Source organism: Rutilus rutilus (genome assembly GCF_951802725.1).
Source record: "Rutilus rutilus genome assembly, chromosome: 3".
NCBI lineage: Eukaryota > Metazoa > Chordata > Actinopteri > Cypriniformes > Leuciscidae > Rutilus > Rutilus rutilus.
The window spans coordinates 21,975,740-22,002,119 of record NC_140211.1 but is presented as its reverse complement, the minus strand read 5'-3'; the positions used below and the strand labels follow the sequence as shown (position 1 = coordinate 22,002,119).

Sequence of the window (26,380 nt, the reverse complement as noted above, 5' to 3'; positions counted from 1 at the left end):
TCTCGCCCCCTCAGACACCAGGAGAGAAGAATTCTCTCTCAGCCCATTTGAAGGTCATGGCAGAGGGTCCTGCAACCCCAGCTGTGTGTGTGTGTGTGTGTGTGTTGCAGACTATAGTGAATATATGACTTGTATATCAACAAACAAGTGAATGTTATTGACATATAATTATGTTGTGGGTTATAGTGGCACATGGAATTGTCTTAACATTGAATATACAAAGCATGATATTGTAAATATAGAACACATCTGACTTTAGGCTATAATACATTGGGGAAAGCTAGCAACATATCAGCACATCATATAAGATAAAAGGGTGTATTTTCTCGTTGCTACTAGCGAAATACGAAGCTCTAAATAAATCAATGTATGTTAATTTTACATTGTTGTGTCGTGTGTTTGGCGCAGCGCGTTTGGTGAAACTATCGTGCAGCCGTGTCTGTACACGGAAAGGGGGTGTGTGAGGATACTGGCAGCGTTTCATGCAGCTCCAGCGAACACCTAAAGCGGGACTCACTGGTGTGTGTGTGTAAAGAGAGCTAACACACTCTCACACACACTTAACATTTGGACACAACATGGCGATGAGGGACACGACGACTCTTCCCCGACTAACAAGACCACGTTATGTTATAGGTTAGGGGGAGCGCGCGACAGGGAAATACGTGAAATTACGCGAAACGAATTAAACCTGAAGAGATTATTTCCCGAATTCCATTATATGCATGTAGCTTGTAGCGGTCATATAAAGCACACTGCTTTACCCCGCTGCTGGAAATCAAACGCTGTACATGGCGGTGGAGAATATCTGGCTCTTCTGTCTACTTTCTCTGGGTTACTGTGGAATATCCGTGCAAGGTAATACAAGCTAAATCTAATCCCCGGTGTTTTCCCATGCTATGTCTTTTAAGTTGTATGTGTGTGTGTCTTTTAGCCTTCATATTTAAATGTATTTCTTTGTATCTGTCAGAGTGTGTGAGTATAGATGGGCTGGAGAGAGAAATTGTGCACCTTGCTTGTTGCAGCGTTGTGGAGCTTTTACTTTTTCACGTTTTCCTTTTTTTTAAAAAAACAGGCAGCCTATTTACACTGAAGTAGGCTACAATATTTATTTGTGGGTTAAACTTTTTTGTCACATCCAAACTTCACTTTTGTAAACGAACTCAATATAAAGTAACGGTTGGTTAATTTAACGTAATAGTTTAGCATATTGAAACATTAACAATAAAACAAATCCTAGATGAAGAGACAAATAAAGCAAGCCAATTAGCTCAGAGGGGCGGATAAGTGTAGTAGGGGGCTCTAGTTTTGGAATGTACAGGTTCATAGTCATCATCACTCATCATTATAGCAAAGTAGCCTAAGTCTGGTCAAAGAAATGTTGGACTTTAAAGGGGGTTTGATTTAATGCCTTATTTGGACTTATTTAGAAGCCCCCCGATCGATGGACGAGGGGGTGTCTTAAAAAGTCCATATTATCAGTCCACGTAATTACTTAAAAGTTGCAGCCCATTAACTCATGTTAATATATTAAATTATTAACGAATATTTCGATATTAGTGTCCTTGAGTTGAATATATGAAACTAATTTGTTAAAATGGCCATTTGTTGTTTGTCTTGACACTGAAGAGAAACTGCAGAAGTTAAATTGTCATAATTCCTCAAATTGTTCTACTAAATTGTGATATAGCCTATACCTATAGACATATTTATTGTAATCTTGCGTAAATAAATGTAGCCTACATGTAAAAGTTCAAACGACTACAGCTTTAACAACAGAAACGTTTATTTTGTTATTTTCAAACGACCAAAGTGCCTTTCACACAGAACAAGATGACATGAGTTGGACAAGTCAGGTAGAAGAGACGGCAGTCTGCTTATGTTTCATAGTGTCTTTTAAGTGTCTTTAAACTTAAACCAATAAAATACTTATGCTGCAACATTTTCCCACATTCCCTAAATTGCCAAGACAGCAACACATGAAAATAAAAATATTTTGTAGCTTGTTATATTACCTTTGTCGCCCACTAGAGGGACTGGACTGAAATACCCCCACCCCCCAAAATGTACCCCCCTGAAAGGCATTGTGTAATTCGCACCCTTTTTAAAGTAGAGAGATGGTGTCTTGGGTGAGCGGAAAATTACTGTCACGAGCTTGTTGTGGTATTGATATTTCTAGCTTAGACACATTTAAATCAAATAATTGACTTATGAGTTTAAACATGGCTTTGATGCTTTTTGTGTAGAATACCATAGGCCTACTTTTGGGCTATTTTATGGCATATATTTATCGCACTAAATGGCATGTAATGAAATTAGAGAGATCAAAGACGGTGTTGTTATGGCTTGAGAGGGGTGAGTGCTGGCGCTGTTCAGTGCAGGAGCTTCGGGCAGGATTCAGCGACTTGAATTCAGTCACAGGCGCTGGAAGAAAAAGGGGTGGGGAGTGGTCAGGGCGACTTATCCAAAGACTATACACCTTATTTACATAACAAAGAGGAGCACTGAAACACATGGGCACCTCTTGGCATCCAGCGATGCCCTTGTCTCACCGATGTCCATTGGGAAGTATAAACGGCAAACACAGCGGTCAAAACAATATGTCATCTTTGAGCTCTGTTAACGATTTTAGTGCCTATTTACAGTGGGGCAGGACCTACTAGTGGTCAATTGCATTTTAAAAATGTTGCGCTAGACCACTGTGCTGTAAGGTGGCTCTGTTTTCGTTAAAGTAGCCTACTTATTTTATTTATTTATTAGTTAAAAAAAAAAATATATATATATATATATATATTTATTTGTTGTTAGAAAATTCTAAATACAACTTGTGATTTTCTTCCAGCATTGTTTTGACAGATTTTTTAAAACATCTTAAAGGTAGGATAGGCAATTTCAGAGAGGCTAGCAATGGTTTTTAAGTCCCAAATAAGTCCCGCCTTCTTTTATTCAGAAGGTTCTGCCATATTGCTTGTTGCAGTTTCTCCCATTCATAAGTAATAGGAGTGTACCATCTTTGTATATAGTCTTTGGCAAAAACTCATTTACAAGAGGTAGCTTGAATAAAAAGATAATATTATAGTATATTATATTAATTTGCATATGTGGTTCATTCATTCAGTAATATTATGTTGAAAGCAAGTGTGCCGCACAAGTCCTTTAAATTGAAGCCAAAGCATTTTGATCGCCCCCTGGTGGCTGGTTGCAGTAGGCCTATAGGTCTTAATCCCCTCCCTCAACACGAGCCAAATTACACTTCGAATAATTTTTTTTCTGAAGATGGTTTCTGTCATTTTTGGTAGTTCTTATCACGTAGACGTAAGTTCAAGTGTTTGTTTTTCCAATGAGTTTGGTTTTAGTTAGTTATTTGATGCTATAAAAACGGGGTGTAACATCATGATTGACAGCTGTGCTTGCGATTGAGTACTGGCAGGACCTTGATACCGTTTCCATCAATATGCGGAAGACTCCCAGAACTTCCGGGAGAGGTGGGATGTCTGTAGCCGTGTTCGCAGGATGCGGACTTCGAAGGCAGTGAAGATCAGACCGAGCATTGTTAAGTGGGACGGTCTAACCTATGGGGGATTGTTCTTGTTGCCTAGCAACCGTGACAGCTGCAGTCTACGAGCGGGAGTAGCGTTTGTACTAGATTTTTATGAAAAATATTCAACTGTCTGAAAAAAACTGTATTCTCAACCTGTCTAAATATTTTCACCGTGGTCCATTTCTGTACATAAAAGTATGAACTGTATAAAATCGCATCTCAGTAAGATGTCAACATTTGAACCGCTTTAAAGTTTTTTACTTTTTTATTTTTTACATTTGTATCATTAGATATTCCAGTAAGATGAAACCCAATACTTACATTTAAAAGTGTAAAAAAATCCTGTTGTCACCTGCATGCAATGAACTCTGGGGAAGGGTAGGGAACTCCTTTAAGGATCCATCGGTTGTATCCTCCATTGCCCGGGAAACGAAGGACGCATTTCGAGGCTACATTTGAAGGAGCCTTTAAATTGGGACAGCCTTCGTTGCGGCACTGTGTGAATGTGGCATTGAATGTGGATGCAGTCTCTGAATTGGCAAGGAGCTTGTGACTGCTGCAGATTATTTCGTTGTTGATAGTGTTACGAGTCCGAGGACGTGAACAGCGAGTAGAACGTCATGGGTTGCCATCTCTTAATTACTGTGAACACAGCCTAAGCTTGTTGTTTTGGTTCAGGATGAACTGTAAAAGGTGGCTGCTGTTTGTTTGTTTGCTGCTCGGTGACTGTCTGTCTACAACTCTGCAGCGGAGCACAGTATTTTGACAGGTGTCACAGCAAGAGATGCTGTAAGCAAAAACATTACTTTGAGAAGGTAGAAGGGGTGGTTGTAAGTAGATCTCCTTGTCTGAGGGTTCAGGTTGATCTTCGAAAGTCATGAACATAACACCCTATTTGTTCACCGCAGCTATTCCCTCCTGTCCACTAAGATTTGTGCCCACAATTTCAGGCTGGCTTTCCCTGAGGCTGTGTGCCGGGTTTACAAAGAGGAAGAGGAATGTTGTTATATGTGTGTTAAGTGATGCTGGAGAATCTTGAAGGTAATTTGAGGTGATCTATTCCTCTCTTTTTTCCCCTTCTTTCTCTTTATAAAAATATCTGTGAACTCTTGGTGACTAGATGATGAGTGGTGCACTGATGCACTTAGGATGCTGTACGTCTCCACTTTAAAAATCCAGTTTATGTTTTGCGTTCTTATATTGTGTTGTCTAACATTCCAGTGTTCTCCTAAAAATCCATGTACAGCTGTCTGTTTTTTTTTTTTTTTTTAAGACAGAAGCAGCGTAGAGGCCAGAGGGCATGTTTTACAGGGTCTGTCACATGGTCTCACAGGCATGCTGCTCCAAAACCCGTGACTCAGTGCTGCAGTGTGTGCTCTGTCCTGGGGGGCTCACCATGTTTTGATCACAACATCAGTGCAACATAGCCTGTCCTGCAGAAAGGAAAGAGTTACTCTTTTGTGCTCCATCGCATTATTTTCAGCTTCATCACTTGATCTGCTGTGTAATCTTTCTCTAGTACTGCTGCAGCACTTCTGCCATTACCACCATTAAAGCATCCCTTCATGACCTAATTTTCCCTCTTCTTTATCAAGCCTTAATATTGTTTAATGCCCCTGAGAGGGATGAAGGGATTTTCAATAATTGCACAAACTGTAGACTGAAGCAGATGCTTCTGCATGAAGTCAGGGTAGTTATAGTAGGGAACAGTATATAGATGCATTTATACTTACTTTCGCTGAAGTTATTGTTCAAAAAGAAAATGTCTTACTGGTTAACTTCGAGGGATGCAGTGATAGTAAAATTCTGGCTTTCCTGATTGTTTTGATGTTATGGCTGATAATTGATAAATGGTGAATATTATAAGCACAGCAACTCTCTTCAATATGTGCTGAAAGTGTGTGTCAAGAGCTCTTAAATCTTTGCCATCATTATCCTTTTAAATTGATTATCTAAATCTTAAAACATGCAGATATACTTAAATTATCAGCTGATGAAAATTCAATATCAACTGATAAATTATAGGGAAAAAAATCAATGGTATTTCATATGTTGAGTATGTGAACTGTCACTGAAAAAAGATGACTTTATAATTCTTTGTAGATGCAGCTTGGGGTTAGTGCGAATGCATGGGACTTGATTTTGTCCGCTGGGAATTGATTGGATCATTGTCATTTGCTAATTGCCAGTTTTCTGTAGGGAAAGTTGAAACTGGTTTTGCTGTTGGAAAACCTTATTGCTCTGTCCTCGCACCGGAAACAGAAAAGAGATGTCGTTTTTAACTCTTTCCCTGCCATTGATGAAACTTTTTCGTAATTTCTGAGACAACGCTTCCCGCCATTGACTGAAATTTCCCGCTTTCAGTGTTTTCACTGTTATACCGTAGAGGGCGCTATGACACATCTTCTGAAAGAGTACTGAACCTCCTGATCAAAACACATGTGAAGAAGAAGCAGAAACAAGCGATGGAATAATTATGTAAAATAATGCGATCATATAAATTAAAACTGCCTAATGTTACTGAATGAAATGTCGACCCAGCACGAGGGACAGGACTGCGATGATTTGGGGGTGTTGATTTACTCGATTTTCTCCATCTAGTATGTTTTGATCATCTTTCTGAATCCGATCCAGTATTGATAAAAAAGAATGCATTAAGCTAGGATAAAACAGTTTTTTCTTTTTTTTTTTTTAAAGCAGGGGCTGTTTCTTTTGATATATTGCATGTTCAGATATTCATACAGAAAAATATTCTGGAGACCATGAACATTTCGTGAAAATTGTCAAAAATGCCGGCAGTGGCTGGCAACTTTTTTTTTTTAAATGCCGGCGGGGAAAGAGTTAATTAAAGATTACGAGGGCACATTGTTTTAAAAAAATAATGTGCACATATAAATAATTTATAACAAATTCTGCAACATTCCATGAACAACTTTGATTTCATGGTGACTTGAGGTTTCAGTTAAGATGTTTCTGCTGGCTTCTGTTTGTTTTCTAGATTTACTGTGTATGTCTTTGTTCATTTATACCTTAACTTTGACGGTAAGATTTAGGTTGATTAATATATTTAGTCTTTTTTTTTTTTTTTGGTTGGGTGTATGTGGTTGTTTCAAGCCTCCTTGTATTTTGCATTTGCCTGGTTTGCTGCTCATGGTGAGGTGAATCATTTTTAGGAGAATGAAATGTGGGTCATACAAGGAAGTTATTCATTATCCTACTTCCTGTCAGTCTTTACAAAGGTCTGCCACAGGTTGTTAACCCTAGGAAAGGTTGACAAATCTCTTCAATGATCTCTGTAATGTACTTAATGTTTTAAGTAGTGAGACCTGAAAGTGATTCAGTTGTTGTTAGAGAAAAAAATCAATGTAATATTATATTTGACCACCTGCATTAAGTCCAATAAGAATCCCCAAATTGATCTATGGGTCATATGAAGCTGATAGTGCTTAGTTCTCTGTGTTCTGTGTTGCAATGGCTATTTGAGTTCAGCATTTGTACACATGGACTCCAGGGATACTGTGACCTGGATAACAGCTGTCAAAATCTATCAGCATGTGGCTTGACCAGGGATAGAACCTCAGATGGGTCAAAGGGAGATGAAAAGAAGGACAAAGGGAGGTACTGGATGGGTCGATGGGAGAATGGACATGTTTAATGAGTAACTGGAATAATTAGTATTGCCCATTTAAATGATCATTAAAGTGATTGCTTGTAAATTCATTTAATTTAAATGTAATTTAAAATGTAACTTAAAGATAAATTAAATTCTGTCAGCAATTACTTACCCTCATGTTGTTCCAAACCCATGACTTTTTTTTCTGCTGAACACAAAAGAAAATATTATTACTTATTTTCTTTTGTCCATAAAATGGAAATTAATGGTCACCAAAACTGAATATTTTCTTTTGTTCATAAAACGAAAATTAATGGTCACCAAAACTGAATATTTTCTTTTGTCCATAAAACGAAAATGAATGGTCACCAAAACTGCTCGGTTACCAACATTCCTCAAGACATTTTTTATTTATTTATTTTCACAGAAGAAAGAGCATTTTACTGATTTGACCCTAGATGAGGGTATATGATGACTATCCCTTTAAAGTTCTCTCATACTAGCAAGTGACAGAGCCAGTATAGTGAATTTTTTTTTTCTCTTTTTTTTCTTTCAAGTCCACACTATAACTTAAACTTCAATGCATCACTGCATTTCCTCCACTATGAGTTTATAATTGACTTGTTTGCTTACATACAAACTGCCAAGAACATTCAAGCCCTGCCAGAGGCCTCTTAGCCAAGAGCCAGGAGAATATTTTAAAAATAAAGTTGAAGTTTTATTAATGGTTTCTACTGTTCGTAATCACATTTGATCCAATTCCCTTAGTTTTATTGGACAGCTTGCTGTTAAGCGTAGCCAGAAACGTTTCCCTCACAGTGATCAACATCCAGTGTTTTTTTTTCAGCAACTCACCAGCTCCCACTTGAGTTTCTGCCGCTTATGCATAGCAGCTTTTTAAACTAAGACTACTATCACACCGACCAGAATAACCACAGTCAATTTTGTCTGATATCTGTCCATACTGTGCCAGTATCTGTTCACACACACACACGCACACAAAACAGCTTCAAGCCCATGTGTACTGTAATTTACAGCGATTCACAATGTTTATCCAGTCGGTAAACGTTGGTGTTTAAAAGAGGTCATGATCCTTTGGGTTTTGTGTATTCTCTATACATTTGCTGAAACAGAGAAGATCATCACTGCTGTTCAGTAAATTATAGAGTTTCAATGGGTTAACATTAGTTCTCTGAATGAATCTTGGAAAAGAAAAAGTTGGGTCCAAAATTACGATTTTTATTGCTTAATTAAAACGTAGGTGTGTCATCAGTCATCATTCTCAGACTGTGAGATAAATGACAAAATGTTGCAGTAAGTTTATATTATGGATATTATGTTAAGTACAATGTTGAATTCTGTTGTGTGTTTAATGAATAATCATTTGAGATAATGTGTTTATGTATAGTTGCATGTTAATGTGTGGGTTGGTGCGTGCATGTGAGCGAGTGTGTGAAGCAGGGTCTATTCCTCATGAAGCTGGTTGGGTAAACAGTCATACGATCGCATTCCTTCCATTCCGTGCTGCTGTCCACTTGGTCACATGACCACACAGGAGGGCTCATAGTGGTGTGGGGAGGCATGACTTAGGAAGGGGAGCCATTTATCACTAAGGACAATTGTGGATGCAGGCTCCCACATTTACAAGGGTGTCTTTTTTTCTTCAAAGCAGATGTATTAAACATGTCAGATACTGACTGTTATAAAATTCTCGACACACAAAGAGGCTGTGAAGATAATTAACAAGAGTAGATTCATAAAAGGTTTATAACCTTGCCGGTTCACCAGGTGTTTGGCTTTCGGTGCATGATTTTGTCTTTCAGCTTGGCAAATGGCTGTCTGTGTTAGTGCCTTTGTCCTGAATTTCCTTTTTAAAATGTTGTCAAAAGACTGCAGTAATTGCCTTGACAAAATAAAATCGCAAATAGTTCACAGAGGAGAAAGAGTAATTGTAAATACCGTCAAAGACTCCAACTGAGCTATTTAAATTCCTGCTTTTAGTATTGATGACAAATGTGTGGATAAATGTGGTCTTAAACCAGACCTGTGCCAGAATTGGGCCATCTGGGGACCCCACTATGATAGTGTTGTGGACCGAATGCCTCTTCAGAAAATTTGGACAAAACCACTCAATTCATATGGAATAGTTTTACAATCTCTTCATTAACTTTTTGAAGCAGTTGCGTGGACTGTCAATGGAGGGATATTCAAAACAGAGACTTTAAGTATTTTGACATTTTCTGGTTGTCAAATGTTAGTTTAACATGCTTATATGATGGACTACTGTTATTATACTGTGAGAGGAAACAACTTCATACATCCACTAAAAATGACCTTGCCAGGTCTAGGTCTCATATGTTTGCAGATGTGACTTGGTTTAATTAATCTTTAATTTTTCTTGTAAATATTTTTTTCTTTCTCTATTTGCATGACATTTATAGTGGCCAAAGGTGCATAGTGTTTCACATATTTTTGTCAAGCATTCCTGTGGCTCACGCAGTGAAGGATGTGGCTAGAAAAGTCTTCCAGGTAACATGCCATATGTGTAAATGTCCATGTTCTTAGTGCATCTGCTGCAACATCTCATCTTTTCAGTGAGTCAGTTGTCAGATTCCTTTTCTTTTAGTTATAATATATCTCATACTATTGCCTAGTTGTATCTGTCTCTGCTCTTCTCCTTTGCTTTTGATCTGGCGGCACCGAGTTTCCCTAAGCAGAATTCCCAGAATTTTATATGCAGAGACAGATAACATCAATACATATCATGTTAGAACTTTTGTGTCTGTGGTTTACAGATAAAGAGGTAGAGCTGAAGCTTCCGTAACTGTCATGACTGGTACCTCTTATCATACAGATAGCATCTGTGACAATGGAAATGCTTCTGCCATTGAGTATAGATTTGGAACTGGGTTTTCACTTTGCCATTTAGTTTTTTCAGACAGACTAAGGGCGTTTACTTGCACTTTAAAGGTTCTATTTCACACGGACTAAAGCAATCATTTGTTTTGGGGGGGTTTGTGCGTACACTACTGTTAAAAACTTTGGGCTCAGTAAGATTTTTTAAAATGTTTTTGAAAGAAGTCTCTTAAGCTCACTAAGGCTGCATTTATTTGATTAAAAAATACAATAAAACAGTAATATTGTGAAATATTTTTACAATTTAAAATAATTTTTCTATTTTAGCATGTCATTTATTATTATGACAAAGCTGCATTTTCAGAAGCCTTCAGTCTTCAGTGTTACATAATGCCTCAGAAATCTTTCTTATATGCTGATTTGGTGGTCAGAAGAAACCACATTTTCTTTGATAAAAAGCTCCAAAGAACAGCATTTATTTGAAAATGTCACTTTAAATCAATTTAATGCTTGCTTGCTAATTAAAAGTATTCATTTCACAAAAACATCCTTCTGACCCTAATCTTTTAAATGGTAAATATGTATGAGTGGTAACTGTGCACATCATGGTCTACTTTTGAGTCCAGTTGCAACGGTTCACATGGCAGGGGCACAGCTGCAGGATGTGCAAAGTCTAGCGAGTGAGTCATTCTCCGTTCATGGTCTGAGGATATAACTTGTCCATTCCAAAGGAACTTTGTTTTGGCCATGGATGCCAGAACTGCCACAGCCAGAAAGAGAAAAAATGGTTTTACTTTTTTGCACATAAAAATATTGCGAGAGATTTGATGCTTGAGCCGTGAATTAGTTATCTTTATGTCGAGTTTTTTCAGCGCAGACCACTGAAATGGGACGGCACTCTTGCACAACTGCTCTTGAAGCCCTATTTAAGACATTGTTAGGCTGTGAGAATTGGCTGTCAACTTGGGAAGCCGTGACCTCTTGAATAACATCGGCTTATTCCACTCATCAGGACTCTCGCTCAACAAGCAATTTAAAAGTCCTTATCATCATCCTCATTTTGAATGCAGTGAGATTTGCTTGGAGTCCTGTAATTGTTTGCACATCTCCCTAGAGCGCTGTGGTTATTTTTTTGGTGTACTGTAATCTCTTCTGTAATATTCCTGAGAGGCTTTCCTTCATTTGGCCTAGAACCGAGACGCCACAATAGTTTGGTAAAAAGATCAGAATACTAAATCCTAAAGCTCGGCTGATAGGATGTGCACCTAGATAGGATTCAGTGTTCGCTGAGTTTCGTTGATAGACCCCTCCTGCTAGTATAGAGATGTCGATGAATACACAAGTTACAATTAAGTGCGCTGAAGATTAGGGCTGGGTATTGACAAGTTAATGGTCATTTAATGGCTTTTCTGATGTAAATGTAGCATTATGTGACATGTTGTTTACAAGCTGTTTTACTGACGTCTTTCCACAGTTGAAACACTGATTGAGCAATTACATGAGACATGATACGGATATCTGTAAGTTGCACTGTATCTTTCAACATACCTTCTGATGTTCATTCATGTTTATTTCGGGTTGTAACTAGTAGTAAAGTGGAAGAGATGATCAGTTCTCATGCGCTCTCCGCTGCTGCTTTGCTTGAACTGAAATGCTACAGCAATCTGCCACACCATATTAAAGAGCGCCACAGAAGTATTTATTGTTTGAATTTCATAATAAAATGGGTAGAATTTGAAATCTGAGACTTTGTTTCATATCAAAACGTAACTAAGCACAAAGTGTGCAATTTATTGAATGAGAGGCGTGCTACAAAGTTTTGTTCATTCATGAAATGAAAACAGACAGACTAAAATACCAATTCTTGGGATTTGAGAATCAATATTGGTTCATAAAGATGAGAATCGATTAAAATCAAGAAATCAATCATTTTTACCGAGCCCTACTTGAGGATGTTGTCTGAACTGTCAATGGATGCTTTACACATTTCTGGGGTTCTCTTCAAAGAAGTGGAAGTCATCATAATTGGGTAAACTTCTGTGGTGAACAGGAACAACAACATACATTTTTTGCATTCCCATTTGATCAACAAAAGTGTTTCTATGACTTTCCAAAAGAGAAAACAAACATAATGAGAGACTGATTGGTCAGAAGAAAGAAAAATGTGAAATTTGCCGTCACTCCCTCAGCTGTTGTGTTAGTAACATCAGTATCTCAGTAGCGTTAACAAGTGTTCTGTAATTTAATGTCAAGGTAATAAAGCACAAATAGTGTTGTAAATGTACATTACATTTTTAAAAAATTAAAACATAATTTTTTAAAATATTTATGACAACATCCATTCCTGGGTCCTGAGGACACTTACTAGATGTGTTCACTACTATCTTTTTTTCTTACTGTCTTTTCCGGTCTGTCAGTATTCCTCACATGCTTCAAGAGCACTGACATCAGTAATCAAATGATTTAAGTGGCAAGAAACCTTGTTTCCCTTTTGGTTGCTTTCTAGCTAAACAGATTAACAACACCATTGCAATCCAGACTTTATAGGACACTTATCAGTGATGTTGAGAAAAGCTCCTAAAATAATCACCCTGCACTCTACACTGCGGTCTTGCAGTTACGTTCCTGTCACTACTAACGGCCTGCTATTAGTTTGTTAGTGTGTTGTTGCTTGCAGACCTATCAATTTGCTGATTTATTTATTGTCACTACAACTAAATGACACATCTGTCACTCTACTGTCACTGTTTGCTCTGAATTCCTCCTACTTCAATCCCTTAGGCATAATTTTTTTTTATTAAATACAATGTCTGAGGAACAAAAACACATGCAGCCTCTTATTTGTGACAGATGACTTTATATCTTGAAAATTTGAAATTAGAGATGCATAATAGTCGATTTTTCATTACATGGCCAATATTAAAATTCTAGATGTTTTTATCTAAATACATTTCAAATAAATTTCTAAACTAAAATGAATTGTTTTAAATTCATCATGTGAATTTAGGCATCACAGTACTGTAATGTACAGAATGAAAAATGACATTTTTATCTAAATACATTTAAAATAAAAATGACTAAATGAAAAAAAAAAAAACATTTTTTTACATTTATCAAGTGAATATAGCCATCACAATATTATGATTTACAATATGAAAAAAAGATATTCATATTCATTTTTAGATTTGCTAAACAATTACAATTGTCCTATCTGTAGCATTTTCCTTCTAATAAACTGATTTGTTTTTCCAAATGTTTTTCTTTCACATCAACATTTTCTTTTCTTTTTTCTGCTGGCATAAGCAATACATTTTCCCCTGGTATTTGGCACCCCAAATACCAAATTAGAAATTTTTTGATTTCTGAGTTGGCCCAATGTTAAGTTAAAAATGCAGTGTTATGCAGTGGTCTGAAAAGATTTTGTGACTGTTTGAAAAGAATGTAAACTCTTTTATTCCTAACCCCGAAAGTCCATTGTCTTCCTTAAGTGTGCACAGCCTGTCCTGGATTCCATCCATTGTCCCCTCCTAGAATGGCATGTCCTTCAAAAGTCTCCAATTTTGGGTTTACATCATGATAAATCTGGCACATATAGTTGTTAGCAATGGGTTAACAACACTGTGCTTTGCCTCTGCAAATAAGATTACTTATGAATACACTGTAAAATAGAATTCTTTGATCAAGTGAACACTGCTGATAAAATAACCAAATATTGGCATATTAGTGTAGTTGTTTGGTTGACTTTCAAGTCCGGGGTTCTCACAACGTACTACTTTCATAAACAAGTAATGCATCTCAAGGCAGCTTTTCTATTAGTTCAAATAGACCTACAGTCCCATATGGTTGCATTGCGTGGTGTTACTCTTTTTATTTTTTATTTTAAACTTTTTATTTTTGTTTAATTTGTTTAGTAACTTGTCTTGTGATCTCAGAATGTGCTGTTTCTTTATTTAAAATGACTCATTAGTTGTCACCCTTGTTCTGTTTCATGTAACAGATACTGTGTGTGTGGCATGTTAAAGGGTTACTTCAGGATTTAGCATTAAGCTTTGTATTAGTAGAAAACCTGTAGTATTTTAGAATTACCATGCTTTCCACCCTCATATCCCCCTGAGACAAGAGATTTATGTATTTTTTGTCTGGAAAAAATCCTCTGATGACGCAAAAATCGTCATTTTGCGTCATCGGAGGATTTTCTGGCCAGAGGCTAAAGACTACAGCCAGTAGATGGCGTTGTTCCGCATGTTTTCATCCCGCCCATACAGGGTGGGATCTCACTCACAGAATGTACACAGTGTCAGCCGTCTTTCTTTGGAAGCTAAGCTAGCAGGCTCTTGTTCTGTGGAGAAAGCTGAATAGTAGGAGAAAGCTGAGTAAGTAACCATCCTCCTTTTCCCGGACTTGTCCGGTGGCCGAGATCGTTCAAAATGGCCGGGATTCAGCTTTTGCTTTCTGCGGTCGCTATTCCTTGTTTACATACATGCACACCTTTTGTTTCAATCTAACTGAATTCATTCCGATTGGTGAATTTGAATGTAGTGTTTACATGAACGCTAAACAAGTGATCGGTTGATGTGCGTTTTACCATTGCTAAGAAAAATTCCCGCTCCTCCGTGAGAGATGGGAGACCCGGCGCGTCTCAGTAATCATGCCACCGGCCTCGCGCTGTTCTCCCGCGGCCGTCAGCCTCGTCCTGCTCGCCACAGTAAACATGATGAATGGCGACTGTAGAACGCAAAAGCCGAATCCCGGACATTTTGGGCTATCTCTAAATCCCTCGCAAACTCATCACGTAGGCTAGCTTTGTTGTTTTAAACTGCGCTCCCTTACCGGTAGGCGTGGCCTCCTAAGGCAGCGAAGCAAGTGCATTCTGGGAGTTGTTGTCTTTCATCCACATAAGCCAAAAATACATTTTCTGGCTTTTCTCAGTCTAGAAAGCTCCAAATTCAAAAATTTCTTCACATTTCTTCTACTTAAATGACCTATTTTAAATACACATTCATCTTCCCAGAGGTGAAGTATCCCTTTAAGGTCCAAAACATTGCAATGAATAGCACTGGACAGTAAATGCCCTCTGAATTAAATGCCCTCTACAAATAACAACACATACTTACTGACTAAGTCCCCAAAGCTTCCCTGGAACTAAACTTAACATATTTTTTTAGATGTATAGTCAAGTCAAGTAACCTTTATTTATATATTGCTTTATACAATACAGATAGTTTTAAAGCACCTTTACAGTGATAACAGGAAAACGATGCATCTCGGCTGTTGTTCAGCTAAAGTCAGTTCAGTGTTGATTCAGTTCCGTTGTAAAGATCATCAGTTATTAAATTAGTTTATTCTTATTATTATCTATAAAGCAGTTCTGCAAAAAATTATGTCATCGTCCAGCTCAGCTCAGTTCAGTTCTCATTCAGCAGCGTCAGAACAGTCAGATCAATAATTTTGTTGAATATTAAGTGTCTCCAAATAAGTATGCCAGAGGTTCCTGCAGTGGCAAGGAACCCAGACTCCATCAGTGTGACAGAAGGGAGAAAAAATCCTTGGGAGAAATCAGGCTCAGTCGGGGGGCTAGTTCTCCTGTTGCCAACAAACAAAGATGGTGTGATTGTAATTCAGGCTGCATCACAAATCAAAATTTAGGTCTGGACCGGTAGCATTGAAATATTCATCTTGTTCCTTTGCGGAGGACATGTCTGGTTATTGTGGTCTTTGCTGAGGATCTGTGGCGATGGCTGTCATGTCAACGAATTGAAGTGAAGGTCACAGGGGGTGGTCTAGTAGACACAGTCTTTGCTGACACTCTGGGCTGCGTTTATGGTCGTGTCTAGGTTCAGGTCCACCTTCTGATCTATGCACCGGATCTGGCTGACTACGGTAACCTCAGGATAAAAGTTGTCAGTTAACTACGGCTCTGTGTTGTAAATGCCGCTCCATCTGAAAGCAGGTGATGTCGATTTACTACTAATCAAGGAACCGGCTTTACTGACGAGATGCGCCTGACAATGTCATGCGACATATCGCCCAGCCCTACATCTGAATAATATTGGAAATATTATAAAATATCAATTACAGCAACACCTCCCCCTTTACCTTTCAGACGAGGCTCATGTTTATAACCGTAATCTTGGGGGGTTGACTCATTTAAAGTAATGTAATCGTCTGGTTTTAGCCAGCCAGGTTTCTGTCAAACTCAGCACATCTAGGTTATAATCTGTGATCATATCATTTACAAAAAGTGTTTTTGTAGAAAGCGATCTAATATTCGGCAAACCAAGCTTTTATCATTTGCTCATCTGTGTTGTATCTGTTTTTTATTTGTTGAACATCAATACAATTTTTACCCATTTGGGAGTTTTTTGTATTTCCTAGTTCAGGGAACAGACACAGTCTCTATATGATGATATCTAGGTAAAGAGTATCTATGTGTTGGGATTTCTTCTGTGACGTGAGGTGGCTAGCAGACAGTCAGTTCTGCTTCCTCACCTAGGCCCCAGTCAGTCAAGTTTCAAGTCTTAGACTATGTGCCATTACTAAAGAGAAAAATGGTACCATCCCCGGAGGGATGAAGACCATCTCTTTTTAACAGGTCAGGTCTTAGGTACCGTTCCAATTGTCAATGAACCCTATATTATTCTGCGGACACCTCTAAGACAGCCAGCCATTAAGTGACGACAGTCTGTTACCTATTGCGTCACCCCGGCATACAGGGTACTGAGCCTGTGCCTGAGCATATTAAAGTGTCTGACATTGTACGAGTTCACACAACTCTTTAATGTTATTTGTGTGATCTCCGGCTGACGAAGTCAGACATCATTAGTGTCATTATGAATAACAATCTTAAGAGTATTTACGATTAGCATAAGCCAGCACTTTTAAATTTGCTTGTCAGGCACTTTTGACTATGGTAGCTGATGTCTCTATTACCAATAACTAGGGCACTTTCAACAGGATTCTTATTGGTTGCATCACTGAGTGGGGAGAACATGTTCGTTGTTTTAATCGGAATGGAACAGCAGTGTTTTGTGCCGCGACTATGCCATCTCACAGTCACCCAGTTGCTCTATTGCGGGGGGTACCAACAACTGGAACCGAATAATGTACAGTGTACAATGTCTCGCTAGGCTAGTCACATCCAAAGCAGTATCTAGAGACCTTGCATTCTTACTATCCTTGATTCAATTTTGAATGCGTGTCTCTCTTATTCTGAAATCCTGACTATTTCCTTGCATTTATCACATGTGAAACCCTCATCGCTGACAGAGATGGCCACGCTAAACAGTGCAAGTGACAATAACAGGAGAAGATGCCATGACTGTGTTTGTTGACTGATTCCGACTTAGTGTATCTAGTCATCACCTCTTTGCAGTTGAATATGTTCCTTTATATATATATATTATGCTTCTGCATGGCCAGTGAAACTTTGCCTTTTCTCTTCTGAGAGAACTAGATTGAAGTTGGATGAGCCACAGTATTTCGACCTTGCAATACCATGGTAACTTCTATGCTGCGGTAAATTGTTTTCTCATCATTGCACTCTCTCTTGTTATATCCTCAAAGATGGAGAGTTTGCAATCCTCCCACTCATTTCCCATAAACTGAAGCAAGTGCCCATTTATTCTTCCAATCTGTATAGTGTAGGAATTGTACCAGCATGACACATGGATGTTGTTGATTGTCATTAGGTTTAGGTCTTTTTTTGAACATACAGGCAAATTTTGCAGCCTTTCCCTTTACCCTTTTTAAATGGTTAATGTCATCATTTACTCACCCTTATGTCATTCCTGTATATAATAATAAATATGATCGACCATGAATTCTACTGTGGAACAGAAAATGTGATGAATGTTTCACCTGTTGTTGTCCATTCTCAGTGTGGTCCAAAATATCATTGGTCTCTATACTGACTTTCATTGTATGGATTGAATAATTGTATAATAAATAAGTACATTGTATTTTAATTTTTTTTAGGGGTTCAAGCATGAAATGCTGAAACCCTATTGTAATTGTAAGGATTTGTAAAACGCATCGTGCAGGACACACCGTAAGGCCTAGAGACTTGAAACCTGGCCAGATGGTAGGCCTCAATTTGGGGACAACCTATCAGAGTATGACCCCGATTGGCCCATCGGTGGCGCTACAGCAACCAAAAGTACAAAATCGCTCATAACTCTTAGACTGTTTGTCCAATTGATCCCTGGCTCAAGGCAGACATTTCGAAAAAATTTCCGCTATGTCGAATTTTGTCCAAAACCTACTTTTGCGAACTAGTCCCTGGTTTTTCGCCCGATCGGAACCAGACCAGTCTAGGACAATTCTCTGGACTCTCTAGATCAATAATTATCGAAACTTTTGCATTTGGGTGGCTGTAACAGGGTCATTTAGAAAAGGGGCGTGGCAAAATACACTCAAAAGCCTATAAATCCTAAAGGAAAACTCAGAACTTCACAAAAAGTGATTAGCATATGTGTCATAACATGGTGAAGTAGCATGCAGAGTTTCTTGCAGATCGGATCATAGATGGCGCTATAACTGGCAAAAAGCTTTAATTCTTATTAGGGGTTCAAGCATGAAATGCTGAAACCCTATTGTAATTATAAGGATTCGTAAACAATTCTACAATTCTCTGGACTCTCTAGATCAATAATTATATATAAAAAAGTTCAAATTTACCCTTTGGGTAGCTATAACAGGATCATTTAGAAAATGGGTATGGCAAAAAACACTCCTGTAAATCCTAAACAAAAAGTCAGAAAACAGTCACAAACTCACCTTATGTGCTTAAAGGCCTTAACTGCTTGAACCCCGCTAAATGCTGCTCGCAGCTTTAATTTTATTTATTTATGCAGAATTTTGACTCCATTTGCAAAGGAATATGCAATTGACTTGGCTTCTTTTGAGAAAAATCTTTTCAGTTCTTTCCCCCCTTATTATTAGGAAGTAGTTAATTCATTTTGACTTTTCACCCATATGTTGGAAGTCAATATGAAAGCAACCTGTCAGATCCTGGACAGAAATAATGGACATACTTTTTTAAAGGAGGGGTTATGTTTGTTTGTGTAACTAATGATTCATTAACAAAAAGGACAAATATGACAAAAATATGTGACTAGGTATTGCAAATAAGCATGTCTTGCAAATATGGACTTACACTCCATGCCAGAGGTGGAGAAAAGTGCATGTATAGAGAGATATTTGAGAGATATTTGAGTTGTGATCATCTGACATTTTGATGTTTAAAACAACCAGACATCAAATAACATTATTTTATTTAGCTTGTTTTGTTTAGTATTTTTTATCATCTTTTTTTACCTTGTAAATGACTTGTAAAAAAGGACAAAGTGACAAAATAAATTATGAATGAGGATTATTCTTTCAATGAAAAGAACATTTAAATACTTCTTATTCTTTAAGCTATTTTTGTATAGCTTTAGTACTTTTTATACCTTTTACACTTTTAACCCTAGCCCTAAAAGAAAACATTTTGTGGGGAAAAAACATTTTATTTATTAACAAATTTGTCTCCAAAGTAAAGTGAAATAACCCCACAAGAAACATGATAATATTACAGATCATAACGTCTTCAAGGCTGACTACAAATAATTAAAGCCTAATTAGTGCAAATATGTGACAGTTGTAAAGCAATGTCATCTGTTACCAGGCACCGATCAGTCTCTCTTGTTCAATGGTTTTGTGTTTTATTCTCAGTGTGAATGAACTTAACATAATAATGTAAACATTTACAAAAATATAAAATAACTAACATAATAGAAAAATACTCAAGGTGAAATCTAGTCAATTTGTAATCGTGAAATCAATGTGATAAATCCTGGAAAATTTGAAGTATTAGTATTAGAACAGTAATACATTAAGTGAGAAATAAACTAATTTGTAAACTGTTTCTGTGTAGGTGATTCATCTTTGTGATTTATAACTTATTTTATATAAAAAATTGATGTGACAGGTTACATGTATGTTGTTTCTGTGGTCATATTTTCATGTTGCCTACAGAGCTGGTAAGAAGCACAAACTTGTATACGTTCTCACGCCTGGCAAAGAAATGGCTCTTGTCAAATCAAATTTGCACCCACATGTGACCGGAGGTATGTGTGTATGTGTATGTGTATGTGTATGTGTATGTGTGTGTGTGTGTGTAAGTATGTGTTCTATAAGAGTAGACCTGAGTAATTGAAAGGTGTGAAGATCTGATTGTTGTGCATATGAAGACTTTTATTATTTATTTGGTCAATGTAAATTTCATTATTCATGTATGTATGATGTATTATGTATTTTATTATAACATCAGCCTGCCCAGGGACTACGGGTGGAAATTAGCTCTTGAGCTAAAACCTGGTACTATGCATCTCTCCCCTTGAGGTTAATGTTTATTGTACGCTGTCCCTGTTTTTTTCTAAAATAAATAAATAAAAAAAATTAAAATAAAAAGTATTCTCCCTATCTCTCTCTCTCTAATTGTGCCATGCTGCTGAGTAATAGCTGGCACTGTACCCATAGTGACACAAATGCACCCACACAGACATGTTGCCATCTGAATTTAAATGGTTTGTTGCACTGGGCTATCAATCAGACCATCTGTCCCTGTCCTCCCAGCCTTCATTAGTGGTTGTGCGGTGCATATGTCACACATCCAGCTGGCACAAACGCATGTTCACACACAGCTCCACCTTTGTCCACCTCGTGCAGTGCTAGTTGTCAGCCAATAGCTGACAGGAGTGCCAACCAGAATTGCTCCATGTGAGTGTGAACTGAACCCTGATTTAGTGTTTACAAAGTGTGTGCGAACTGCAGCAATCCATTATCAGACAGGATGTCATATCTATTCTTTGTTGTTATCATCAGCATATCTGTTCAGATATGGGGTGTTTGGGTGTGTTGTTTTCCCATTTGATTATGGCTTAAAAATGCCAAACTGCTGTAAACAGTTCTTTTAAGCGTAAACTTTTGTGACAAATCAATATAATTGTGGCTTAATATTTATTGATAATAATATTAATATAAAAGTTGCAGTGTTGCCATGTCTAGTTATTATAGGCATCTTTGGCCACCACATAGCTACGCCCCTGATGTTGTTCACAACAATGAACAGAACATATGTATAACTTCAACATCATTTTGGAAGATATTTTGAAGTAAAAAAGAATCATTAGAATGTGATTTTAATAATTACACATTAATTTAATAAAATCAATCGCTATAAATATATATATATATATATATATATATATATATATATATATATATTTATAGCGATTGATTTTATTAAATTAAATCAAATGGTGTAACGAGGTATGTTGTTACGGGAAGAAGGAGGCGGGAACCGGCGAACATTTAAAGACTTAATGACAAAAATAAAACAAATACAAAATGAAAGTAAAAGCCAGCAGCCCCTCACGGACGACTGCTGGCAACACAGAACATCAAATAAAACACAGGCCTGTTCCTCTCTCGCTCTTCACTGTCGTCGCTCCTCCTTTATGCTTCCGCTCCTCTGTGAGAGATGCGAGACCGGTGCGTCGCGCACGTGTCACTCATTATCAAATCACGCCACCGGCCTCGCGCCGTCCTCCCACGGCCCTCGACCTCGTCGTGCTCGCCACAAAGGGTAAAAAACATTTTGAATACCATTTATTTAATAAGTAATGCTGTATCAGTAGCCAATAAGCTCGATGCTCAACTCTCAACTTTCAAATACTTGGTCAGCATTTGCTTTAGCAGTTTGCAGCGCGCTTTCAGAAACCCTCCACCTTCCCCAGCTCCACATGTATAGATCTTCTACAGGTATATGTATGCTATTACAGCAGCAGCATGTCTTACTTGCTCACAGCAGTGTATCTTTGTATGTATTGGCAGTAGCAAGTCCCATACTTGCTCTGTAGAAGCACCAGCAATAATCAACAGCAGCAGCAATATCAACAATGTTCAGATAGTTCTTGAAAACTCGTGACTCCTAGCCTAGAAATCTAGACGCACCCTAGCGGCAGCAAATTTTATTTTGCAGCCAGTGTCGTCAAGCAACTCTCTGTTGGCTTCAGGGGGGCAGTGTTTCGGAAAACACTGAAGCTTCCCCGGGCGCCGCCATTGATTAGCGGACCCCCACCTGCTGTTAGCATTCCATTGACTCCCATTCATTTTGGCGTCACTTTGACAGCGAATAACTTTACATCTGAGGCGTTTAAAGACTCCATTTGTCCATTATTTATTTCTAAAGAAACACGAAAATGTATAAAGGCTCCATTACCTTGTATCTTACGTTATGGCCCCGTAGATGCAGTTTTTGTAAAAATAGGCTAACAATTGCGTCATAATCACGCGACTCTCTGTCGCACAGTAGAGAAATTACCGTATGGACAGGAGGAGAAGCTCGCACGCAATCGGGGGGACGTGGAGGCAAAATGACAAAGTTATTAATCAGAATACTTAGCAAAAGTTGCTCCTGCTCCTAGCTCATGGACACCTCCTACTCACACTCTCCGTCTCTGCAAGTTTCGGAAGGGAATGATTCAGATTTCTCTTGGCACAGCTACTAGAAGACAGACGGGTTGCTCACGTCACATCTACGTCGTCAAGCTCAGTTTGAGTCTGCGCAGTACACGGTCAGCCATCAGGAAGTGAGAGCTTCTAATTGACTTCACTTTTCTCCGTTGAAACCTATGGGGTCGCTGTGTCCAGTTTATATACTGTCTATGGTTGGCTTGCGAGCTGGAAAAAACAAACTCTAATCTGGCCAATCACATCGTGTATAGAGTTGGTGGGCGGGCTTAACATAATGGTGACGGCAGAGTTGCGACAGTTCCGCGTGAATTCCCTGCTACTTGAAAACAAAGAAGATGCTGACGAACAGCGGTCTTTCAAATCGGCTTTGGCCGCGACTCTGGAAGATTTGGAGTTAAGCTTTTCTTTGAGAAAAGAACAAAGAACGGCATGGACTAAATTCCGTCGATCTGACTACGTCACCTTCTTCGTTGCTCAGAGCAACGAAGAAGCGCTATCCTATTGCATGCTATATTATGTTGAATGCATCAAAAGATGCTTGACAAATGCATTCACAACCTTGCAACTATAATACATTGAATAATACATGAACTTTAATACATAGAGTAATACATAATTTCCATTCAACTTTTGGCCCGCAATAATAGAATAATGACAAATAAATAAATAAATAGTTTAGCTTTTATGTGGGCTTCTTGGTCGCTAGCACCTTTATTTAACACTGACACGTACGTGCCAGCTTTGCAGGTCATGCATTTCTGCTTCACAAGGATCCCGACGAGACGAAAACACAGGAATTCCCTCTATAAATCGTCCGTGAATTTACATTTGGGCTTTTTTTTACGCTGTTCAGGAGCCATGTGCCACTGTTGACAAGCAAGTCATGGTGGTGAGGGTAATGACTGAGATGCAGTTTGACCAATGTTTGCGTTACGTACATGACCGAACGACAAATGGTGGCGTACGACTAGAGAAGGCGGGGGACCTAAATCAATGCTAAAACTAAAGGCCTCATTATACTTCTGCGTCGGACCTACGCCGGAGCCTATACGCCGTAGGCAACGTGTTGGTTTTATTTTATACTTCTGTGTCGTTGTCCGCGTTGACGCGCACCTAGGGAGCATGTGAAACCCCGAGGGAGGGGTTCTGGCAGACCAATCACAGCGCTTGTGTTCGCGTAGAATTGACGCGTTGTTACATTTTTGGAGAGGTGCACGTCAGGGTACGCCGTAGGGTACGCGCGCTACACACAGCCTACGACGTAGCTACGGCGGCAGTTCGACGCAGAAGTATAAATAGGCCTTAAGAATCATTGTTCTAAAAATATTTCTTATGTAGTTAAAAATCTATTTGACTTGCTAAATGTTTCAGTAGAGCTCATGACGTTGAGAGTGTTCTGCTGCATATCACACTGATGATGTAGTAAGTTTAATAAACGCAATGTGCTGTGTTTTGTTGAGTCACATCATGCATGTTTCATGCCTTTGGCAGTGCAATCTATAGTTTCACTGGATAGACCACAGTTCAGACAAAATGTCCTGTACTACCCCTGAGCACTGCCTCCACTTCACAGCAACACATGCAGAGGCGATAATTTACTTGTGTCTCTTGTGAAAGATGAGGTTGGTGTTGCATAACTGAGAAGTTTGCACTGATAATAAATGGTCAGGTGTTCACAGGGAGATGCTCTCGTAGATGAATGCGAATGTTGTAGCAATTATTGGAGCCAGAATGACTAGAACATTCTTTTTTTTTTTTCTCTGTCATTCTTTTACCAGTTCTAGTCTTAGTATGGCTAGATGGAGCTGCTGAAAAGACCAGCTTTTATGATAGATTGAAACCAGGCATGCATAATCAGATGATATTTGGTCATTATGTGAATATCAACATTGGTTTGACAGAATAACACAACGGGTCATGGTTTGACTGGTTAGGTATGGTGCAGCGTCATTCTCCATTGACCACTTTTAAAAATAGCTGTGTTTTGATGAAATAAACCAATTTACTAGTAAAATATAAATCTCAGATATTTAGTTATTTCATGATTATTTCACATATTTATGAAAACGTTTTTCGAATTAAGTGCTTATAAGCAAAGATCAGCTGTTATTATGTGTCTTCAAATATTTGTAACAAGTTTGGAGCAAATGTTTTATAACTTTTAAATTCCACAAAATGTCCGTGTATTATTAAAAAAAAAAGTGTATAATGAGAATATAGAATTTGTAATTATTTTTTGTATATCAGTCTAGTTTAGATTATAGCATACATTTCCATGCTACTCCAGACTTGTTATGGTAGTTAGTGTTGATTTGGTGCTGTTCACCAGCAGGACGAAGTGTTGTAGATTAGGGTGGTCCTTATTTTTAAAGTCTCCAATTGTCATGCTCTTAACCCTTCAAATTGTTCCTTTATATAAGAAAATACAGCATGCCAATTTTTATGGCAGTAACATAATAATTACTGGTTGCTCAATAGCTTTAAACTTTCTGAGATTTTGATGATTTTCGTAAAACACGATCATTTGAATTGGTATTGTACCTGGCTAGTAAAATTCCCCAAAAATCTCCACATATTCCATATGCTCCATATATTCCTAAATATGTATTTTAGATGCATATCTCAGTTTACTTATTGTAGAAACTAAATCCAAATTAATCCATCCATGACCTGGTTTAGCAGATTTACCTTTCCTGATGGAATCAATACATATTTCTATTGATGATCACCTTGGTTATTGTTTGGGTTTAGAGCACATTTTTTGGTTTAAAAAATTACATTACGTTCCTTGAAATTGACCCGGAACTTTGGCCGAATCAAGCAGATCATCAGGAGGCACAGGCAATGAAAGTAGTCAATGATCACGCCGAGAGAGGAGTGGCTCTGATTCAAGAATACAATGGCTATCTCACACACTCTGAAGAACAATTGCAGTTTCTCCTTCATGTGGTGGAAGATCACCGACGGATCTATCCAGACTGCAAAAAGTCAACACTGGCTGCTGAGCATCAGAAATGAGGGGTTGTTGAAAACTTTGTGCTTTTTTTGAGATTGTTGTCATTGTTGTCATGTCAGTGTTGCTCTGATTTCAATAAAATGTAGTTCATTTGCAGCAACTTTTAATATTACTTGCATATCACAATAACGCCGCACAGCTTAACATAGGCAATCTTCCACATGATTGAGCTACCTCTAAATATCATTTTTTTTGTCAACATTTTTGCATATTTCCAATTTTGAAGGTAAAAGGAACAGTTTAAAGGTGAACTAAGTAACTTTTTTTACCTTAACTGAACAGCTTCGGAGTCATTGAAATGGTTATATTACTTATTTCGGGTTGAATGGTGGTCGTTTCGCACCCCCCTGGTGCCCGTGAGCGGAAAATACGCACTTGCAACGTCAGAAAGTATCGCGTGATATCAGGTCTCGCGATGTAAACAATTGCTTTACGGCCAAAAGAAATCTGCTAAAATGCCGTCATTATTGCGCTCCCTCACGCTGTTCGAACCCGAATGAAGAAGACGTTTTAAAGAACGTCCCATCTGCTTTGATGTCGTTGATCTGCTAGCCTCTGGTGTCTGAGAATAGCCAATGAGTTTTTACAACAGTGTAGTCAAATATCTATTCCGAAGCTGTGGGGGGAGCTCTAGAGAGAAACCTGCGAGCAAAAAGCGAGAATACAGCGAAGAAATCCCGAAGTTACTGAATGCAGCTTTAAGAGGTTAAGACACTAACATTTTGCACAAAAAAAAAATGGACTTGATAAGGACCACCCTATTGTAGATTGATCTGCTTGATCTCTCTGGTTGAGAGACTGCTAAATAAGGAAACCAGAATCCAAAACATATTGTGTA

General features: G+C 38.2%; 1 protein-coding gene across 1 annotated transcript in view; it reads left to right on the top strand.

The window, feature by feature from the left end:
- The first annotated feature begins 404 nt into the window (after positions 1 to 404).
- The window catches only part of igdcc4 (immunoglobulin superfamily, DCC subclass, member 4), a 77,044-nt gene continuing 51,068 nt past the window's right edge, over positions 405 to 26,380 (top strand). Inside the window, exon 1 of the mRNA XM_084404892.1 lies at positions 405 to 858. Coding sequence (XP_084261018.1) covers positions 792 to 858 — 67 coding nt within the window. The 5' untranslated portion in view covers positions 405 to 791. The remainder of the gene's footprint in view (positions 859 to 26,380) is intronic.